Source organism: Perissodus microlepis, chromosome 18 (assembly GCF_051167445.1).
Source record: "Perissodus microlepis isolate ML-2025 ecotype Zambia chromosome 18, ASM5116744v1, whole genome shotgun sequence".
Lineage (NCBI taxonomy): Eukaryota > Metazoa > Chordata > Actinopteri > Cichliformes > Cichlidae > Perissodus > Perissodus microlepis.
The window spans coordinates 27,262,544-27,283,715 of record NC_140478.1 but is presented as its reverse complement, the minus strand read 5'-3'; the positions used below and the strand labels follow the sequence as shown (position 1 = coordinate 27,283,715).

General features: G+C 38.3%; 1 protein-coding gene across 1 annotated transcript in view; it reads left to right on the top strand.

Moving 5' to 3' along the window:
* LOC146368057 (contactin-associated protein-like 4) overlaps window positions 1–21,172 on the top strand; it is a 122,057-nt gene that overhangs the window by 40,892 nt on the left and 59,993 nt on the right. Inside the window, exons 3-5 of the mRNA XM_084911841.1 lie at window positions 14,063–14,256; window positions 19,169–19,316; window positions 20,922–21,128. Of these exons, the coding sequence (XP_084767967.1) occupies window positions 14,063–14,256; window positions 19,169–19,316; window positions 20,922–21,128 (549 nt within the window). The remainder of the gene's footprint in view (window positions 1–14,062; window positions 14,257–19,168; window positions 19,317–20,921; window positions 21,129–21,172) is intronic.

Here is a 21,172-nt window from a genome sequence, read left to right as displayed (position 1 = left end):
TTAAATCTTCTATGCAGTCAGGAGATGGAGAGAGCATGAAAATGATGAAAGGGCTCATTTACATTCTGAGAAAAGCTAATCGAGTCTATTAATAAATAAAGTAAATACACTGAAATTGTTCTTTTCAACATCTACATGTCTGTTTAAATCGCCCCCACTATAGTTAATATACCTGAACTGAGAAAGGCAGGATCGGCTGTGTAGTGCAAGGCAGTGCAGGAGGCCATGGAGAAGCTCAAGAAGTTTGGTTTCTTTGTAAAGTTGGGGGACCGGCCAGTGGAGATGCAGGTTTCTTTTGGGAGCCTGGCTCAGTAGAATTTCCTGGAATGGTGCGATGGTGAGTGGAGTCCTGTTCATCCAGGATGCTGAATTTGTTGGGGCTCATTTCGACCACAACAACCAAACAGTTAAAACAGCAAAGGATTAAAGAGCAGGTAAACAGATTCACACGATAACACCTACATGCCGCCGGGTACTGAAAGCCGACATCTCACAGATTCTAAAACTGCAGGTTTCGTTACTCTCCGACCAAAATTCACTGAACCAGCAACATAAGAAGATCAAAACTACGCTTCACGTTTGAAAAACATTGTCATGAATTTCCTGTTACTTTGGCTATTTTGCTCCCAACACAATAAAATCACACTTCCTGCACAGCTTTCTCTGTGTACTTCAAGAACAGTTTCCCATCAAAAATCCCTATTCTGCATTATTTGCTTGCTTATTGTGCACCAGTCAAATGTTTGTACAGTGTTGTTGGGTGCTGTTTTTGTTTGTTGTTTTTTTAATGACCTCCAACAAGAAAGCAAATTTCCTGGCCAGGAAAATCTCCTTCATATTTTTCAGTGTTTTATCCTCAGTCACACTGACACAAAGGCATCTGCTGTGACGCTTGCACCTCTGATGAAGTCTCACAAGTGTCAGCTTTGGTTTTATACCAAGTTTACACTGAGTATGTAATTGCAGAGAAATATTCATTTGAATACGTTTGAATTAAATATTTTTAATATACAAGGTGTGAAGGCTTATTTTGACACTACATATCCAAGACAAATGATCATAATTATAATATTTCTGAGTCAAAATTAAATTGAATTGAATCAAATCAGGACCTTGTGAATCAGTATTGAATCAGTTGTAGAAATGATACCCAGCCCTACTGATAATTTACTGATAATCTCACTACAGATGAATACTGGCCAGGTTTTTCTAATCCTTATTATTTATTTTATTCAAGCATGTTTAAATATAGTGTGTACAACAATATTTTTATATACCCACAGTAGTAGAAACTTGCTTGAGAGACAGAGAGTTAAATGTGCTTTAAAAACACAACATTTCTTAAATGTAAATGCAATGATGCAAATGATCTTGTGGATCTGTTTGTTGGTATGATGCTTCTTGAGTGGGGAATAGCATTTTAAAACAGAGGCGTTGCTCTGCAGCTGTGGAGATCAGCTGAAGAAATACTTTTGTGAAGCTCTGGCCTCAAAACACCAAACAGGATTTTTTTTCCTTACTTGATTTACTCAGACAAACAGACAGCTCACTTGTGACTAGTTTAGAGGTAGACAGAGGATCAGAATAATTTATAAGACGAGACAAAACAGAAGAATACGCACCAGTTGCTTTGCCTTTATTCTCTGTTGATGCCATTTGTATTGGATGCTGATACTAGAAGGATAGCTGTGTGGTGTTTGTTTGTCCAGCATGAAAACCCAGCAGGGAATCTTGTGTTGGATGCTGATGTGAAGCTTTGACAAAATGAAGATTGTGGTTTGTTGTGGAGCGTTCTGCAGGGAGCAGGCTTCAGTGTTTTATCCTGACATCAAAGCTCTAAATCAGCTGGGAGGGTGAGATGGGTTTAATCTGGATCTGAATGATTTCCACCACCTGGGAAACAAAGAATCCGAGCATGGAAAAATTGTGCTACAGCCGAGGCTGTTGCCAATTTGTTTTCCTGTCTTACAAGTCAGCAACTTTGCTCTGAAATGTTGCTTAACTTTAGGTTAATGACAAATCAAGTTCTCTTTTCATTGTATTGCATAAATGATGGTTTGAAAAGTGTAGAGATTTTGGCATGTCATAGAGCAAAGGTGACAAGAAGTTAAAATGAGGTAACAAATGCAGACACCCCGACAGTTTGGAAAATCAGCTGGAGATAGTGTTAATAACATTTACTGGAGAACAAAGTGAAAAACTTAACGGGTTTAAAATCAAATCCAAATGTTAACACAACTCAAAAGAAGAAACATGAAGGCAACCAAGGATGGGTGAGCAGGTGGACAGCAAGGCTGAGAGAGACAGGGGGAGGGAGACAAGATGATGTAGGGCTGACTGAGAAAAAAAAAGGAAGGATGGAAGCAATTAGGATATCACAGGTGTGAATTACTTTCAAAATAAAATTCCTAATAAAAATTAGTACGGTTAGCACTGTTGCCTCACAGCAAGAAGGTCCTAAGTTTGACACCACCACCACTCCTTTCTGTGTTCTGAGTTTGCATGTTCTCCCCGTCTTTGTGTGGGTTCTGTCCAGGTCCCCTCAGTCCAAAGACATCCACTCAGTAACTGTTGGATCTAAACTGGCGATAGGTGTGAATGTGAGTGTGAATGGTCTATCTCTCCGTATTAGCCCTGCGTCGGATTGGCGAAATGTCCAGGGTATACACTGCAGTGTTCAAGATCACAGGCAGAAAAAGTAAAATAGGAACTAGAAACAGTGACTCTCAAGATGAAAGACAATCTAGAATGGAAAAAAAGATCTACCACCTTATATTTTTTTTATTTTCCTCAATGTGATTAAGTATATCAGTTTACCATTACCATAAAAAGACCAAACTTAAATTAGTAATGGATACCATTTACTTGCTTCAGTTTCCTGAGTCTGCTGTTGTGCTTTTTGGCACACTGTCACACTGCTACGACTTACTGGCATCCTTACATAGAGCATAATTTTGGTTAATTAAGTGCCTGTGCTTTTCCTGTTATTGGCATGTTCTGAAAAAGGCCTTTTTTCCCCACTATGTTGTTCTTATTGGTGGTAGTGGAAGTGATGTCATTGACTTTTGACTGATTTGTGAAAAAAGACTGCAGGAGGTAAACAGCAATCAAAGGACTTTTTTTCAGTTTTTGTGGCTGGAGCTATTTGTGAGTTTATTCTGGGATGAAACCAGGGTGTAATTTGACCGGGTCTACATGTCCCTGCTTCTTCTAAAGAATTTTTTAAAGCCCGGTGGGGATAAAATTGTATCCCCCTCTGATTTTAACATCCTGAAACAGTCTGCAGTACAAAGACATTGACTTTCACTTTCAGAACTTGTGATCCTGTGACTGCAAACAGGACACTGTTGGGGGGGATGATCTGTTTCCTATTCCATTCATCTTTGATTATGCCACCATTATACCACTGCTGTTTCAATGTGAAAACTACCACTAAATAAATAAAAGAAAAACTTAAAGAATTTTTTATATAAGATTTTACAACAGACTCACAAAAAAAATCCAAAACACAAAATAAAAACTTGAATGACTACCGAGAACCAACCACATATTTGATTATATAGACTACATCAGCTTCCCTACCGCCTTTTATTTCAACTTGTTAAATTGCAGTGCAATTTAACAGCAGTGAGGGTGCTGTTTGCAACATCATGCTTTTTATGAAGGGCATCTCTGAAGAAGTGTTAAGGACATGGTTTGTTGGCTTTGCAAGTGATGAAGCAGCAGCTGTAATGAGCCAATAGAGAGAAGTACCCACATTTCTGTGTGGGGGAAAAATCCACCATAATCCCACTGTCATTCACTGCATCATTCATAGTTAGAACCTGTGGCCCATGATGCTGCAAAACACATTAGAGTTGATATGATCTGTGCCTTAATGTAACCAAGTAGTTTTTTTGCACAAACCTAACCAAATAAGAACTCTACATATTTGTCCTGTTTCATTCAATGTGGCGCCTTCTCCAGGGTCACAGCCTTGTTAATTATGCCAATAACGCCACGTCATCAATTTTAATCTATAATAGACATATATTTAATATTTACACTTAGTCTTACTGTTTAAAACTTCACTTTTGAATTCAAAGCTAAAGTACTTTCAGGACATGAGTGTGTTCTACTCGTTCAGTGCCAAAATGCAGACAGACTAACTTAACAATTTGTTTTGAGCACGGCTTAAAATTTAGCCAAGGAAAAGCCACTCTACATGCTAATAATTTATCAGTATTGCTCCTTCAAGCGGCCAGATTCTTGATTAATTGAAAATGATAATTAATGAAAAATTCAGTGCCATGAACGTCAGGTCATACACAATACTCGTGGATCATAACTGTAAAAAAAAATCAGTAAAAACCACGTCAAGCTGCAAAAATGTAGACATTAGGAGTAGGAGTGTAATGAATGGCCACTGTGCTGCTGATGGCATCATAAATCAGGTTCAGCTGTCATTCCACTACTGCATTTTTCAAATCGAGTTGTAGTGGCAGATCAGGAGAGCCGTGCGTGTCACATTTCCTTCCCAGCTGTATTAACGGTGCAAAGCCCACACGATCCCGGCTGTTTGCTGAGGAAATCGATGAATTAATGAACGCCTCCGTCTCATTTTCAACTCCTGCTGCTGCTTCTGCGGCTGCTGATGCTGCAAAAACTCTGGCTGCTGTAGCTGTTCTCAGAGGAGCAGCTTCCCTTTCAGTTCATTTACTCACTAAATGAACAGAGATTATCAAAGCCCTGAAATACCTTTTACATATAAATGCATGTATTATTAAATTTGGGCTTTAACTTCAAAGACTTTTTGTTATTAGAGATGGCTGTAGCTCAGCAGGTATAGAGCAGGTGCTCTACTGCTTGACTACATCATTGATTTGCTTGGCTTGCTTGACTCCAGCAATGACAACAGTGGTTGCTAATGCGTAACTTTAAAACCTAGCCATAAATTGTAAAACAGCTTGGAGACATTGTTGCTGGTGGTGATAGTCTTGAGCATATATCCAAAATGTACTGTGTAGAGTTATTTGTGGCCAGTGGTTTATGAAACTATTTCAGTGCACTGTTACATTTTTCTGTTTCTTCAGAGAATAAAAATCTAATGTATAACTTATTACACGAACTTTCCATTTTCAAACAACGTCAGGCCTTTGTGTTCAAACGGGCAGAAATATATGATATATGAAATACACGGGAACACATAGGTACATTTAAAATTTCTGTCTCTGCTCATTAAAAAAAACAACTGAAAAAATAGCTGATATAAATTTAAATGACGTCCCCTTTGTCTCTTTGTGAAACACGTAGTGTTCAAGCACTCTTGGCTTCTTGCACATGCTCGCTCTCTGCGCAGGTTTGAGTTCATGATGAAATCAATGTGCAAATGCAGGACGAGCATATGCGTTACTGGATTCAGACGGCCATTTTTGCAACTTTGTGGGACTCGGTTGAGACGTGAAGTGTGCTTGGCAGACTTGCTGAACAAATAAAAACCACGTCTGAAATGACGATGTTATTGTTTGCCACATAGTTTTATCACACAAAAAGCTCAGCTAAGCAGTGATAAATGTGTTTATATGTTGTGTATCGCTTCAGAGCGATATACACATTCTTGTTTTTATATAGATGGCAGATTCTTTTGAAAGGTGACACACTCAATATTTTTTGCAGTCACTGTATTTTTACATCTGGGTGCAGAAAAGCCTGAAAAGCTCTTGCAAGAGGCTCGTTGAAGATAAATGTCTGTCTTACCAAAACCTGTGGGATGAATCACTCACTATTCTGGGCTCCCCACCTCTCTGTTTAGATCTTCCTTCATTTTGATTTCCTGTTCTTACAGTTTATCGCTCATTTCTCACACAAGCCTCTTTTTTATCCTTGTAGAATTTTTTCCCCCCTTTCCCATCCATCTGCTTTCCGTGTTTTAAATGAGCTTCTTAGAAGTTGTCTCCTTTTCTTTGCAGTCTGTTTTCTGGTGTAGTCATTAGTTTCACTCCGTCTGCAGCCACATTTTCATCAGTAAAAACTAATTTCGTCAGCCACATCTTCTTGCCAAATGTTAATAGCAGTGTTCGTGTTCTTTTCTCGGGCAGTGCTGACAATTATCAGTAAAGCTGCTGCAATTATGCTGGAATAGACGTTAAGACTTATTGTGCCACTGTAATCACTTTCTCAGTGAATTTGATTTAAAATGCGAATTTTACTTTAATTGGAAACCTGTTGTGTTTACGAATTGCCAACTAATCAAGTACTGATTTACGCCTGTCTCTGTGTGTAAGTGTTTGTGTGTTCACTGTTCAAAGTTCCAGTATTACACTTGAAGCTTGAGGGGAAATAGGCTGGAGTTTCCCTGCAGGAGATATCCAATGTTTCCCAGCCTGCTGCTGCTACATCGAGCCCATTAGCCCTTCTGTTCGTCTGACATGTCATCAGGCTGCTGAAATTACCATCCAGGCTTGCTATTCTCATGGAAATGATTAACCTTCATTCCAGGCCTGTCTTTCCCATTCAGCTCCCTGTCTGTCTGTAGTGTTGTCTGTTCACTGTGTTGCCTGTCTCTTAAGGTAACAGCTTGCCTCTTCCTCTGCCTGTCTCTCCTTTCAACTTTTGACTTTTCATTTTGCTCATGTCTATCTCTGTATGTTCCTGTCTGTCTTCTGTACCTGTCAGGTGGAATTTCGGTGCATTATTAATGATTCAGTGGTCCTTTCTTTGCTTATCCATCTATCTGCTTCTTATAGCTGTGCTTCTGTCCGCAGTGGCTTCATGTCAAGCTTGGTCTCCCTTCAGCAGTAAAGCAGAAGGGCAACTGTGCAGCCTGAGCAGCTTTTCTCTTCACCTATTACATACACTCCTTAATGCTCTAGTAACGGGACAAATTGAGTTGGTTTCAGGTGTCAGTCCTTACAGGTTAACTGGATCACTTTAGTATCAGGGATTAAGTGAGAGGACAAACCTGTCTCACATTAGTTTGTATTAAGTCTTTGTGGAGAAGAATTTTCCAAAAAAAACCCAAAGTACAACTTATACTATGTATGATTATTTGGGGACTTTCTGGGGAAAATTAGAATAAAGTTTTCTGGAAACCAATTTTCAATTTAATTTGCAGCCAATTAGGGAGAATAAAGATAATGGTCAGTTAGTTCAGCTGCTTGTAATGAACCCCAATTAACTGGTAGCATACCCCAGAAAGTTTTTAGTCAGTATACATTACGCTAACAGAAAGCACAAAAGATGAGTTAATTCACCAAGCATTTAATTGGAATTGTCTGTGCAGTATAATACAATCCCTTACAACAGTGCCAGGAATTCTACCTATAAATGGAGCCTGTATATTTGGCTTTTTTGACATTGTCCAAAAGCTGATAATTCTATAATCGAGTTTGCAGTGGGTGGTGGTTTGTATTTCTTTTCACTGTTATAATGCACTCTATTCAGTAGGAGTCTCTCACCGTCTGAAATGGGGGCAAAAATATTCAGCTGGTGTTGTTCGTAACATGTAAATGACTTTTGACAGCTGCACAATTTAATCATCTGCCTTTCATGCAAGTCTTTCATCCTGTGGATGAGCGGAAACTGGCGATGGATGACAATATATCTCTCGCTTAGGTTCCAATGTAGGCTTGGGTAACATTCATTGTCTTCTTCCTAAGGCAGTGTTGTTGTCACAACACTATCCAGCTGTAATTGGCATTTTTGGCACAGCATCAGAAATCTCTGTCCAGAAGAGTGAAGCCTCAGCCTCTGAGGCCTCAGGTAGGGAGAGGCTGGAGTGCCCATTGGGAATGAGTTACAGCCCCATGTGGAGAATTTTACATGTCTAGGGGTATTGTTTATGAGGTGCGAAGCTAGGAGAGGGTTATTAACAAATGGACTAGTGTAGCACCTGCACTAATGTTGGTGAGCTGTAGCTGTTGATTTACCAGTTGATCTGCATTCCTATCACAACTTATGGTGACAACCTGTGGGTAGTGACTAAAGGATGCTTGTGGAAGACTGTGCCAGACGCTTGTGGTGGCATTTATTAGGAGAGCTTAGTCATTTAAGAAGAGGTCAAAATAGAGTGGCTACTCTTCCATGTCAAAAGGAGCGGTTTCGGTTTGGACATCATTTAGGTGAGGAGTTTTGAGTATATGCACCCAGGACAGCCTGGAAACACCTCAGTGTACACATTGAAGACCAAAGCATGTAGCAATTAAGCAGGACAGCCACAGACACATCACTTAATAGCTGTACCTTTTGTCTATTAAAACATAATAAAATAATAATAAAAAGTAAGATTTTTCAGTTTGAATGGGTAGTAAACTGTGTTTTTTTCACCTAAACTTAACCAAAGAGTAAAAAATATGACTGAGACTCTTGTCTTCTGATTTAGGTCTACAATTATAGCATCTTCTGACCATCAACTTGTGGCAGAGCTGTTGTTTTGTGGGGAAGTGGAAAGTGCAAGTTCTCTGGTGTCCATTTGATTAAATAAGTATTCCTAACAAGTACTTGTGAAGTGTATAAATGTGCAAAACGGAAAAATGTAAAATTCAATTCAATGTGTTGATTTTCTAGGACAGCAACTGTTGTGCTACAGCTGGTTTTACACTTTAGGTCAAACTGTATCTTTGTATCATTGTTTCTTTAGGTGTTGGAACTGATTTATAATTCATGACTACATGAATACATCGATAGAAGTGAAGAACATTTCAGTGCTTTGAATCTCTGTTGGTTTGAATCAAGTTGAAAATAAGTACATATTTAAAAAACATATCCTGGTGTTGTTATGCTAGTTTTACCAATGGTTTGTATTCTGTTTGTACAGTTTACAGTGCTCCATCTTTTATGGAGACAGGGTTGTTTTATCTGACAGGACATAGTAAATCTTTGCAGCGTCTCTTTGTCTCAGTTTTGTCTCTGATGTCTTTCTCTTTGCCTCCACAGCATTATCAACACGAGTAAAGGTCAGGAGTGTCTGCCCCTCACAGTTCTGCTGTCACTGGACATGTCTGAGTCAAGTGCTTATTAGCTTTGGTCTTTAGCTCTTTTAAGATCAGCTTCCAGCAACCACAATACTAGTTCTTTTAGATTTCTGCTGGGCCTGGTGCCACACACATTTGGTTCTTTTTGATTGTTGAGTAAATACTAAAACATTTCAGTTTTCCCTGTTTCTGAGAAAAACACTCAAACCAAAGATATGCACAGGTATGTTCAACCAAAAGAACATATTAAAACCAAAATGATGAATGGTGGCACTAATGTTTACAACTGCCACATGTCTACAGTTGTACACTTGTAGGTTTCCCCCCTTGACTATTCATTTATCATGTATTTATTTATTTTCTTACATTTAGTATATTTTTAATTTACTTTTGAAAATGGCATGGGCTTGAATCACATGTGACGTGTCTTGTGGAGATCTGGAAGTATGGTGAGTCTATAAAGCACATTTATTTAGAAATGACACTGCTCAGTGTCCTGGAAAAGCTTAGCGATGCCTGCATGCTGGAAGAAAGGCTTCAGTTGACTGATGAATGCAAATTCTGTCTCAGTTCTGGGAAAATTCTTGACAATTCAGTCAAACTGTTGGGCCATGAAAGCCTGCACACCCAAGCTAACTATCCTTTGTAGACTGTCAAGATGGCTTATGACCATCTTGTTGCTGGTACTATGGGAATTTGGGCGGCCCAGACTGTAAATCCCAACTCACTGACTCTGCCTAGCAGTTCGATGGAAACAGCTTGTACACGGAACAGTTTAGCTCAGTACAGTAACGTGACAATTTGGAGTACCAAATGCATAATTACACATAATTATCATCAGTCAATAGAATCAAATTTTTTAATCGCACAATCATCTTAAAAATAAAGAAGTTGTCTGTGTCTTGAGCTCAAGTAATGCAAAGTAATGAGTAACTATGGTTAAACATGTTTCCAAAAATGTTTAGGGTCAATTACAATAATCTCTGTTTTGTCTGATTTTAGAAGGAGGTCATCCAGGTCTTTATGTTATTTGGACAAGACAGTTTCTCTAATTGATTTCTGCCAGCTGCCTTTGTACACAAGTGTAAGTGGGTGTAAATGTGCACCCAAATGCAGAAGGTCAGAGTTCAGAATACAAATAAAGACATTTATCAAGGATGATTAAATTCTAAGGGAAACAAAAAAAAGTACACAAAGATTACAAGGGTCACTAGAAGCCAGAGGAGTCCAAGGAATGCACTACAGGAACAAACAAGAAACAAATGCGCAGACTACACAATGCAACACAGCAAAGAATAGATGCAAACTGAGGGCTTAAATACAAAATAGGTAATCAGGAAGATGGGACGCAGACGGATAATTAGACTCCACTAAAACTAATCAAGGATGACAAAAAAAAAAAAAAAACAGGAAAAAGACACAGAAAATAACAGCTACTGTGTACCAGTAAAACAGGAAGTAACTTAACAGGACAACATCTGACACAGAGATGCAAATTTAACAAGAAACAGTGAAACTCAAGGAATTAAATATAAACTATAAATCTGACTATAAACAGAAATTTAATGACAAAAATTACAATTTAAAGACTAAACAGAGAATGTAATCATGAGGAAACTAGCCAGGGAATACCAGCTACATAAAAAGAAAACAAAACTCAAAAAGAAGTCAAAACAGCAAAAAAACAAAACAAAGTCCAAGTATTAATATAAGAACTCAAAACTCGGGCAAAATAACTCGGGGTCCATGACAGAGAAAAGCTTTCTGGTGTTTAGAGTTACACATGGCATCCAACTGTGATTACTACCTCTACACCATCAAATGTGCAGTATTTCCTCCTCGATTTTCTTTATAGTATTAGTGGTTGTGTACATTTAAAGCGTCTCGTCATGTGGGACACCTGTTTACCTGCTCACATTGTGCGGATTTTTTCTGCTTGGCTGCAAAAATTTGGTCCACACAATCAAATAAATAAATAATGAAACAATTAGATTTAAAGTGAGATACTGTTTATGGTAACTGTGATTAGTGTTACAATAATTCCATAGGAAATAAATGTGCATCCTGACAAAGACCTCTGAAGTGATGAAAAGTGCGTGCGTGTGTGTGCTCAGTGGGGCTCGGGTCAGCACTCTCCACTTTCAGAATTGACCATCTGGTGTTTGAGCTCTGAGGCATCTCTTTGGCCTGACACAGCACTTTTGCACACTCGCACACAAACACAGATTCTGGCTTCTTCTTTCTCTTCTAACTGTTGTCACTGCATCAGAAAACACAGATACATTTAATTACAATAAGCTGGTGTATTTCCAATCAATAGCTTACACCACCACCACTTATAGTGACAGTGTTTTGGAGTGAGACACAGTGCTGCTAGCCAAATGAAGAACAAAACTAAATGTATATATAATATAATGTTTGAATAAAATAACTTTTTCAAAGCTCTGCCTTTTGTTTGGTTTGCTTTTCCTTTTTCAACCTATTGATCTAGAAAACATCTAATCAATATGCTACCACACCGCTCTTTCTTGGTGATGTGTAATACGGAAAAGGAACCTGCACAGCTGCTGTAAAACTAATCAATGCTTGGCACCACAACCCTTTATTGATGATATTTTATATAGCAACGAATGCAGTCTTGCAGGCAAACTTAAAAACTAATCAATAGCTCACACCACAGCTTCTTAGCACTGCAATATTTGGGGACAGGATACAAATGGTCTGGCAACTCATCAGTGTATAGAACTGCATCCTCTTATTGGTGATGCTTTTTCTGAGAAATGATAATAGAGACTTCACAGCAATGTGCGGTTGTTTGTAAAGGGCAAAATATCGTAGCAGTGAGGTTAAAAAAGACGCAAGACATTTTGAAGCTTGGATTGTACCCCCTATTGCGTGTGCAGCTGCCGAGAAGCCATTTAAAGACAGTGCTACACAAAGAGTAGTGCAATGGATGATAAGCCTGTTGGATTTGATTGATTTGATTCAGACAAAATATCTCAACCTCTGCATGGGTTACCACTGGATTTTGTTAAGACATGCACATGCCTCTCAAGATGAACTGCATTAACTTTAGTGATAATATCACTGTTACAGCCCTAGCAGGGCCTCCTCTTGAAATTGGCCTTGCGTGGGTGTGGTGTTCTCTCTCTGTCTCCGCCTCTCTTGCTCCTCCCACCCCTCTGTCCCTCTATCACTCTGCCCTCTCTCCACAACACACCTGCTGTTCATTACCCTCGTTTGGCACCTGGACCCAGCCAGCAATCACCTCTCGGAGATAATATGGGCTGGGGATGAACTGTGTGTGGGGTGGTTTTCCCTTGTGGCTCGACACTGTCTTTCTAGGTGTTGGAAAGGTCCCACTGCATATTTGTCCTGCCCGTGGTTTTATGTTGAGTGAGTAGACGGGCCTGTGGGCCCCGGAAGTGTCTCCCAGTGGTGAGGAGTTAAGTGGGAAGTGCCTCCTTTATTTGTTTGGTAGTTTTTTCCTTCGTTGCTGCGACTGCTTCCTTTGCTTCTTTGGCATTATTGGTAAAACGGCTTTGCCAGCTCTTTAGGTTAAGATTATTTGTAATAAAGCCATATTATGTTCTGAACACCTCTGTCTGGTTTCCTTTTCATTCCATTCCCATTTGTTACCGGTCCCCACACTCACACCCCTAGACCTCCTTCGTGGGGACGTCACAGTCACAAAATTTTGTAATAATAATAATGATAATAACTACGGTAATAGTAGCATAATTAGACAGATTAGACAGACACTCAATTTAAACAAACAAAATAAATATCACAATATTTAAAGATAAACACCTTCATTTGGAAATCATGGCATAGTTTAAAAAAATGTTATCATTATATTTTGTTTACACGCATAATGACTTATATAAATTTAAGGGTGGTTGTTGAGTAGCCTGATAATGTTATTATTAGGTAATCAGCTTAAATTATTTAAGTAGATTTGGATGCTGGCCTTTTAGCTGGTGCACTAAATTGCAAGTATTATTTGAAACTATGTTATTTGCATAATGCTTTTTGTGAATTGTTTATTGCCCAAATCTTAATGCCTTTCTTATTAAGTCAGGGTGGAGCAATGACAGCAGCTGCGTTAGTTGTCATTTTCTATGTGTAAAGGTATGAGAAGTAATAATTAGTGTTACATTTACATTTGCAAAGGTTAATATAAGCTTCTAACATAGCTCCTGCAGGTTTGCATTCATTAAAGTGTTTCTTTGTTTGTTTTTTTAATTTTTGGTTTAGTTTGAAGAAGTTTTTCAGTTCAAGACGACACAATCACAATTTCCTCCTATGGGAGACAATAAAGTAACCTAATTGTAATTACATTTAATGGGTTTTTTATAACATAACATTCTATATCTATTCAGATTTGATATCCGGTACAGTTATACTGTGTGTATGACAATAAAGTACCACATTGCACTCCATCTGTTATCGTACAATATTAGAAATGGGGAGTCGTGATTTATGGTTTACTTGCATGTGTGTGTGTGTGTGTACGGTTAGAAAGTAAGTGTGAAGGTAAGGATATCTGCAAAACAACTCAACCAAGGACAAACGAGAGACGCAAATGAAAAACTTTAAAGTCTGAAAGTGAAAGTTTGTAACTAAAATTGTTTAGGCTTTGTTTTTACTCTTCTTTTGATTTATGAAGACCAAAGAGACTTGTGATGAAATTCCAACATGTATTGAGTTTAAATGGCTATTAGGAAACATTCTCTGTAATAAAGGAGCAGCAGTCTGAGGTCCTTGACCCATTTAAATGACATTTTCTGCACTGAAAATAACAAGTTATCTGTTTGAGTAAAATAAGTTAAGAACAACCTAGAAACAGTGTGTTCAGCCACTGGACAGAAATTAGTTTTAAACTGCTGACAGTATTTTTTACAATGCATTTGTGCGTCTGGAACAACTAAACATGACTTAAAGGTCAAGCTATTCTTTAATCTGTCATGTTCTCACACACTGACACACAAACACAGATGTATACACACACACACACACAGAAGAAAGTTTATTACTTTCTACACCTCAAAGGTTGAAATGTAATAAATTTCTTTCAATCTTTTGTTTTTATCATTTTTGTGTCTCTGCAGGAGCTGGAGGTTGGTCACCTATTATTTCAGACCGATATCAGTGGCTCGAGGTTGACTTGGGTGAGCGGACCAAGATCACAGCTGTCGCCACACAGGGCCGGTATGGCAGCTCTGATTGGCTAACGTCTTACCTGCTGATGTTCAGTGACACGGGGCACAACTGGAGGCAGTACAGACAGGAGGACAGTATTGGGGTGAGTCTACAGAACAATAGTAGTCCCAAACAAGAAACTGAAGACTATAGAAGTGTTTTTAATGATTTTAATAATTTAAACAGGTATAACGAAAGCTTATATGGCAAAAATACCTTTAAAACTACACAAGTAGAAATGTACAAGCGTCATTACACTGAAAAAATAACCATATTGATTGCAGTTAATTTTCCTGGACCACTACAGTCATATTTAGAGACGATTTGGTGTTTTGTAGAGCTGATTTGCACGAATCAGTCAGTCCTGCTGAGATAATCACAGTCATCAGAAGCCCTTTGACTCTTCATTAATAATGGATGAACCAATGAAAGGGCTCTGCTGACTATGCTGACCTGTTGCCAAAACACTTAAGCTGCTGTTGACGGACACAAGTGAGACAAGGAGACCGAGGCTGTGCAATTTAATCTAAAGGCTTTCTGAATGCTAAACTGAAGAAAACTACAACTTTGTTTTAAATTCAATTCAAGGACGTCTTTACATATGCACATATTCAGTCTCACCTGTCCTTTCACTTGATGTACGGTATGGACATGAGGGTGACTTTAAAAACGTCAAAGGATGTTATAATAGTTTTGATAATGTAATTTTATTTTTTTTAATAACTATGGATTGTTTTCTGTATTCGATTTTTGAATAGAAATTACATTTTTGTGATACTTGCACACTACAAACATCACACGCTTTTTAGCTTCCTTCAGTCTCCATTATAAGCTAAGTAACACAGCTACTGGCTATAGTTTTATACTTTACTCTTTAACTTCTTTCTACAAGGTTCAGAAGCTGCGTCTCTTGCCTGACTGCTTTGAATATTAAATAAAATACTGCAGTCTTTGGGATAAATAAATCCCAGCTATAGGAATGGTAATGCTACATAAATCACACATTGTGTGTTAGTTTAAATCTTGACTGTCAACGAGTCAGTTGCTTCTTTAGGACTGAAGAAGCAGTGAGGCATTCCCTCATAGCACATTGCTTCGATGTTTTTCCTTTGCAGGTGTCTTGTCAGACTTGCACTTGGCCCACTATGAAAATATGGGTCAGTATCAGAGGGATACTCGGTAGTTTTTAGTTTTTGTGATCTATAAAAACACAGGAAAAAATCCTGTAAGAACAGTGAGCCCATTGTAAATATGTCTCCAGTGGCTTTAATGTCAAATCCAGTAGTCTAGTACACATGCAAAATATGGTATACTGCTCCACTGTGAGCATGACCATTTATCCGGGGTGAAGCCGCATTTGTTACAGTGCTGCAGAGAGAAGCTTTCGATTAGGAGTCGAGTCGTGGCAATTTCCTCCTGTGAAAAGAATTGAGTTAATCTCGGCGCTGAGGATCTGTGAGAGAGAGCAGAGGACAGCTCTTCACAGCTTAAAAACATGTTGATCTGATGCTCTACATAAACTCTGCACAATCCCAGTCACATTTCAAAGTGTTTCTGAACTTTTGTGAGTTAGTCAGCCGGGCTTAGAGAGCTTGTCAGAGAAAAAGTTGATGACAAAGCAGCCGGATCAACCACACCACTTTTTGGTGCTGCTTTTTCTGGCAGGGTTGTATCTTTCTTTCCATGAGAAAGGGAAACTAAGGGGAAGATATTAAAATTGTATCATTGTTCCCGGAGGCACATAGGGTAAGCACGGCAAGTAACTCTACAAAGTAAGACAGTGGGTACTCAAAAAGAGAGACAAGGAAAAAAGCAGAAGAAAATCCAGAAGACAAAGGGAAGAAATTAGACTTGGACCCAAATGAGAACTAAACAGCCCATTATCATTCCCAACGCGTATCATTGTCACACCCCTAGGCGTCTCATAGTGACGCAAAAGGTACCCTTCCTCGTCTGTTTGAAACATTCTGGGTTCTCAATTGACTCCAATATAAACCCGCTCGCGGCGGTAAGAGATGCTTAGAGCACAGGATCCAGCTGTCCATTCCAACACAAACGCATCAAAGTATTTCTGATAATTCAACAATAAAATAGCTTCGTGTTGGGGCCATCACGTAGTGTTTTCCAAACTGATTCAGGATCTGAAAGTGAACAGATTTAACGTACATAATGCTTTGTTAGGTTTATTATTTTCATTTCACAAGTAAAACACATTTATAGATTCATTCCAACTCGCTCTCATTCCCAACAGGTAAAATACAGACGACTGTGGCAAGTCCTCTGTATTTTACCTGTTGGGATGAGAACGTGTTAGATACTCGAGAGACAATGACAATCACCTTCCTTTGGCAGCTTTTTCTCTTGTCTTGGCTCTTTTGTATAAATAAAATTATATGAATCAAGAGTTTTAAGCTGTCTTGAGTAAATGATAGAAAGCCCATTCATATAAGTTAATAATAATAATAATTAATAATAATATATAATTGTACACCTAACAGATATTTACAGTTGCTTAACATAGGGGCAGTCTTAGTGCACCTGTCCATGTCAAGTGAATGAACAATGCAAGACAGAAAACTGAGTGTTTGTGTTCAAGGACTCTTCCAGGGCTTTCTCTTCTCTGACTGTTAAAGTAAATGAGATGCTGCTCTATCCACGAAGTCTGGGCTTTGCTGGGCTGAATGCTCTTCTGGTTCATCAGCTGAGATGAAAAACTGTTCAGCTGCCTGGTCTAAAAATAAGGCCTCCTCATAACCCAAGCATGCACAGCTCCTAGGGTCCACGGTACAGTACTGTCAGTTCACATATGCTGCTAATTTTATATACCATAATATGTTGGTGTGCTTGCTGGAATCTTGTATCACTGTGTGTGTGTGTGTGTGTGTGTGTGTGTGTGTGTGTGTGTGTGTGTGTGCGCAGCACTGCAGCCAATTTGTTCCTTTTAGCGGAAACAACAGAGGAAGCTTTTATTTTAAAAACATGAGCAGTATCCAGGCACAAACATACAGATATGTACACTATTAAAGTTACACATCATTCTTCTTTTCACCATATAAGCAGATCCAACTCTCCTAAGTTAATGAGTTAATTATGTGTATAAGCTTTTTTTTCAGTAGTGCGGGAGCCAGTTAACCTGCGTGTCAACTTCACAGGATGCATGTAATTATGATAGATTGCCAGATAGAATGGCTGTAAAAAAATAAAATAAATAAAATAAACCAAATTAAGCCATTTGTCACCCAGCCCGGAGTAAGAAGGAAACAATTTTCTGTTCACATTTTTAAAGGCAGGCTGTTTATTGTTAATCCAAAGCAACATCAGAGCAAAATACCATTAACTTTTTTTATTTGTTCATTTCCTCAGTTTTGTGTGAAAAATCCAATCATCATCTGAGTGATTGAAATGAAATTTTATACAGACAGTTTTGGTTATGGAAGTGATGAACTGTTATGGAAATTTTGACGAGACAAGTGTCATCATTGCACAAAGACGATGCAAGTTCTCAGACTCAGATGTAAGTTCCAGAACCATTTATTGGGTCTTGGCACCAAAAAACACAAAACAGATACAGTTTTTACAGGTTATATTTTCACTGCAGTTCTAAGGATCTCTTCAACACTATGCATTTTTGTACTTAAATCAGATACCCGATGCTTAATGCGGTGTGTCTTTTAGTTACATACAGCCCAGCTTTATAACCTTTATACTCGGTGAAATGCTCTGAAGTCAATGGGAGACAGGGTACAGGGAAGAGACCCTGGATTTAAATTCCCCCTAAATTCCACCAAATGTGATCTTGCCTGAGCTGTCAGGTGGACTGGAGGTTAGGATTCATACTGTGTGGGTGATTTGTGTCTTGATTTCTAACTATACCTATTAAAACTTCAGGCCAAAAACATATCTTAAAGAAATACTTCGTTTGAATCTTACTTTGTTCAATGCATCTGTTGCACCTAGAAGTTTTGTCATTATGATAGATATTATGTCATTTGTCACTGTAAGCATGTTAGCATGCTGATGTTAGCCTTTTGTTCATGGTCACAATTGTGTCAGCAGAGGAGGCTGTTGACTTAGTCTTGTTAAAATGATTGATATCCACTGTATTTGCAGACCTGTATTATTATATGCTAATGCTCTTTGGTGATGATGGATGCAGATATACCCAGAGATGCACTGCAAATGTTGCATACCAGATTTAAAACAGTAAAAGTAGTCACCTAGTGGTCTATATCAGCGGTCCCCAACCCCTGGGCCTCGGACCGGTACCGGTCCGTGAGTCGTTTGGTACCGGGCCGCGAGAGTTGAGGCTCAGGTGTGAAATGTATGGTTTTCAGGGTTTTTATCGGTTTTCAGCGTTATTTTGTTATCGTTTTTATCGTTAACTCGGTTTTCCTGGGTCTTTTCACGTGTGTTATGAATAAATCTTCTTTTTTTCGGTACCGGTACTACTTTTATTTTGTTGTATTTATCCGCGACACGTTAAAGGCCGGTCCGTGAAAATAATGTCGGGCATAAACCGGTCCGTGGCGCAAAAAAGGTTGGGGACCGCTGGTCTATATAACAAAGTAAAAGTGGGAGCTGACTCCCAATCACACAAAGCAATTCAAAATCCAAACCATTGTAAGAGTGTTTACACAGCAGACTGATACACAGGAAGAGAGAAGAGAGTCCCTGTGGCAAACCAAGCAGCAAAGATGCAGTCTAGAATTCCAAAAAGAAACTTTCATTAAAGCATGGAAAAGCAAAAGCCAAAACTATGCAATAAAAGACGTAACTCAGAGTTAGGAGTTGAGTAATATGTATATGTATAATTTTTATATATGTATATATATGTGCAGAAAGTTAATAGTTAATGCTACAAAAATCTGCTGTGAAAATGAACAAAAAGGATAAGCCAAACTGAAGGGGATGTAAACAGAAACCACAGAGACCAATCAATCTATATGCTGAAAAGTAAATTACAGCTTTTTCGTGTAAGGATAGTGCAGCACATGATCTTTTGTCTGTGATTTTAGTCTTTTCCAGGCAACAGTAACGCAGACAGTGTGGTCCACTACAAGCTGCAGCAGCCGGCGATCGCCCGCTTTATCCGTCTCATTCCTCTGGACTGGAATCCAAACGGTCGGATTGGACTCCGGCTGGAGACCTATGGATGTCCTTACAGTAAGTCGTATATTCTTTACTAGACAAATGGAAATCTTTACAGATTTGTAAGGAGATCGAATCAAATCAGATTCAGATCAAATAACTTTATTCATTCATTTTAATACTTTCTTTCTTAATTGTATTAAAGAATTGAAGCTTTCTAAGACGACATAACAAAACTACACAGGTCCAAAGTATTTAACTCAAATAACCAAGTAAGTGAAATGAGTAAGTGTACAAAGCAGAAATATAAAACTAATGTAATTAGAATTGTAAGAATAGGGATCATTTATAAAACACTAGCAGAGCCACTTAGCATTATTAGATTATTGATATATTCTGTTATTTATTCACTGTGTTAAAGATATGTTTAATCATATCCAAGGGCTATAAATTTATCACAGTTATTAAAAGAAACTTAAGTAAAAGTAACAAAGATAAATTAGTGGAATGACTGAAAAGGCTGAAGTGAAGGTTTTCAAAAGAAATGAAATGCAAAGTTTTTTCTAGCCTCTTAACAAGAAATATTGTGTCATTTTTAAGAATGTATCTTGAATTAAAAGAAATTCTGTGTTTACAGAAGAAAATATATATTTGGCTTCGAAAAAGTTTTTTCACCATTACTCTAAGTATGTGTTGTTCTGTATCCTCTGAATACTTCAACTTTTCTTGTTTTCCAAGTTTCACACTTCATTATGTTGCGTCGTGTTCTTGGTTTTTATTGTTTTTACAACCAAGATGTTATCACATCAATTATCACCCTTCTTGATATTGTAACATTTTGTTGTGTGTGTGTGTGTTTTTTAAATACACCATGACGCCTAAAGCCTGCCAGCTATTGTTTCCCTCGCTCACATTTTCAATTTTCACCTCTGTAATCAACCTCGACAACCATCCGTTTCACACATTCATCACGTAAGCCAGAAAACATACTGTGATAACAATTTAGTTGGCTCTACTTTTCGTTTTGCAGATTTCACAGGTTAACTGAATTAATTAAAGTGATAGCAAGCCCACATCACAAAACTTAGTCTTCAGCCATGCGTGTCAACTTTTGCAGCTTCACATTTCAAAACACAGATTTTTTCCCTCTGAATAAACATCAAGTGTCTCACAGTTTCTTTAGTGGATATATCCACTGTTTGCATTGAAAACAAAAATTACCACATGTCACTTCTGCTTTCACAGCTTAACTACTTTCGTCATGCTGACAGTTAAATGTGTAGCGTATACAAACCTTTTGGGGAAAAGGCTGTTTTATACATCTGTTTAAAAAAAAAAAAATACAAGGTGGTGAATTTTCTTGTAAGTTATCTTATTACAAAGTAGTTGCATTCAGCCTTTTTTACATGTCAGCAAGCAGTGATACACTTGCATTTTTGTGTTACCCTCGTAAGATTGTGTGTAATGCATACATTTAAAACACATAATTTCTTATTGGCTAGTAAAATGTGAGGGCTATATTCCTTAACAGTGAAAGAACAATCACAGTTTGAGCTGGTCAAGTCAGGTGCATGATTATATTTGAGCTTATGTCTCGATCTGATTGCTCCCTTCCTTTACAGCACAGACTTCTGAACATAAAGTCCTGAGTTCTCTACTGATGTTTTCTTTCATTTTCAGCCTCTGATGTGGTTAGCTTTGATGGTGGCAGCAGCGGTCTGTTGTACTGGTTGACTTCTGGGCTTAAGCGGACATCCAGAGATGTTGTCACTCTGAAGTTTAAAGCCCTGAGGAATTCTGGGACACTGCTGCAGGCAGAGGGACAGGAAGGACTCAGCCTCAGTCTGGAGTTAGAGAGAGGAAAGCTACTACTGCTGCTGAGAAAAGGTAAACACACAGATCTATTAACTGATATCAAGAACATTTACATC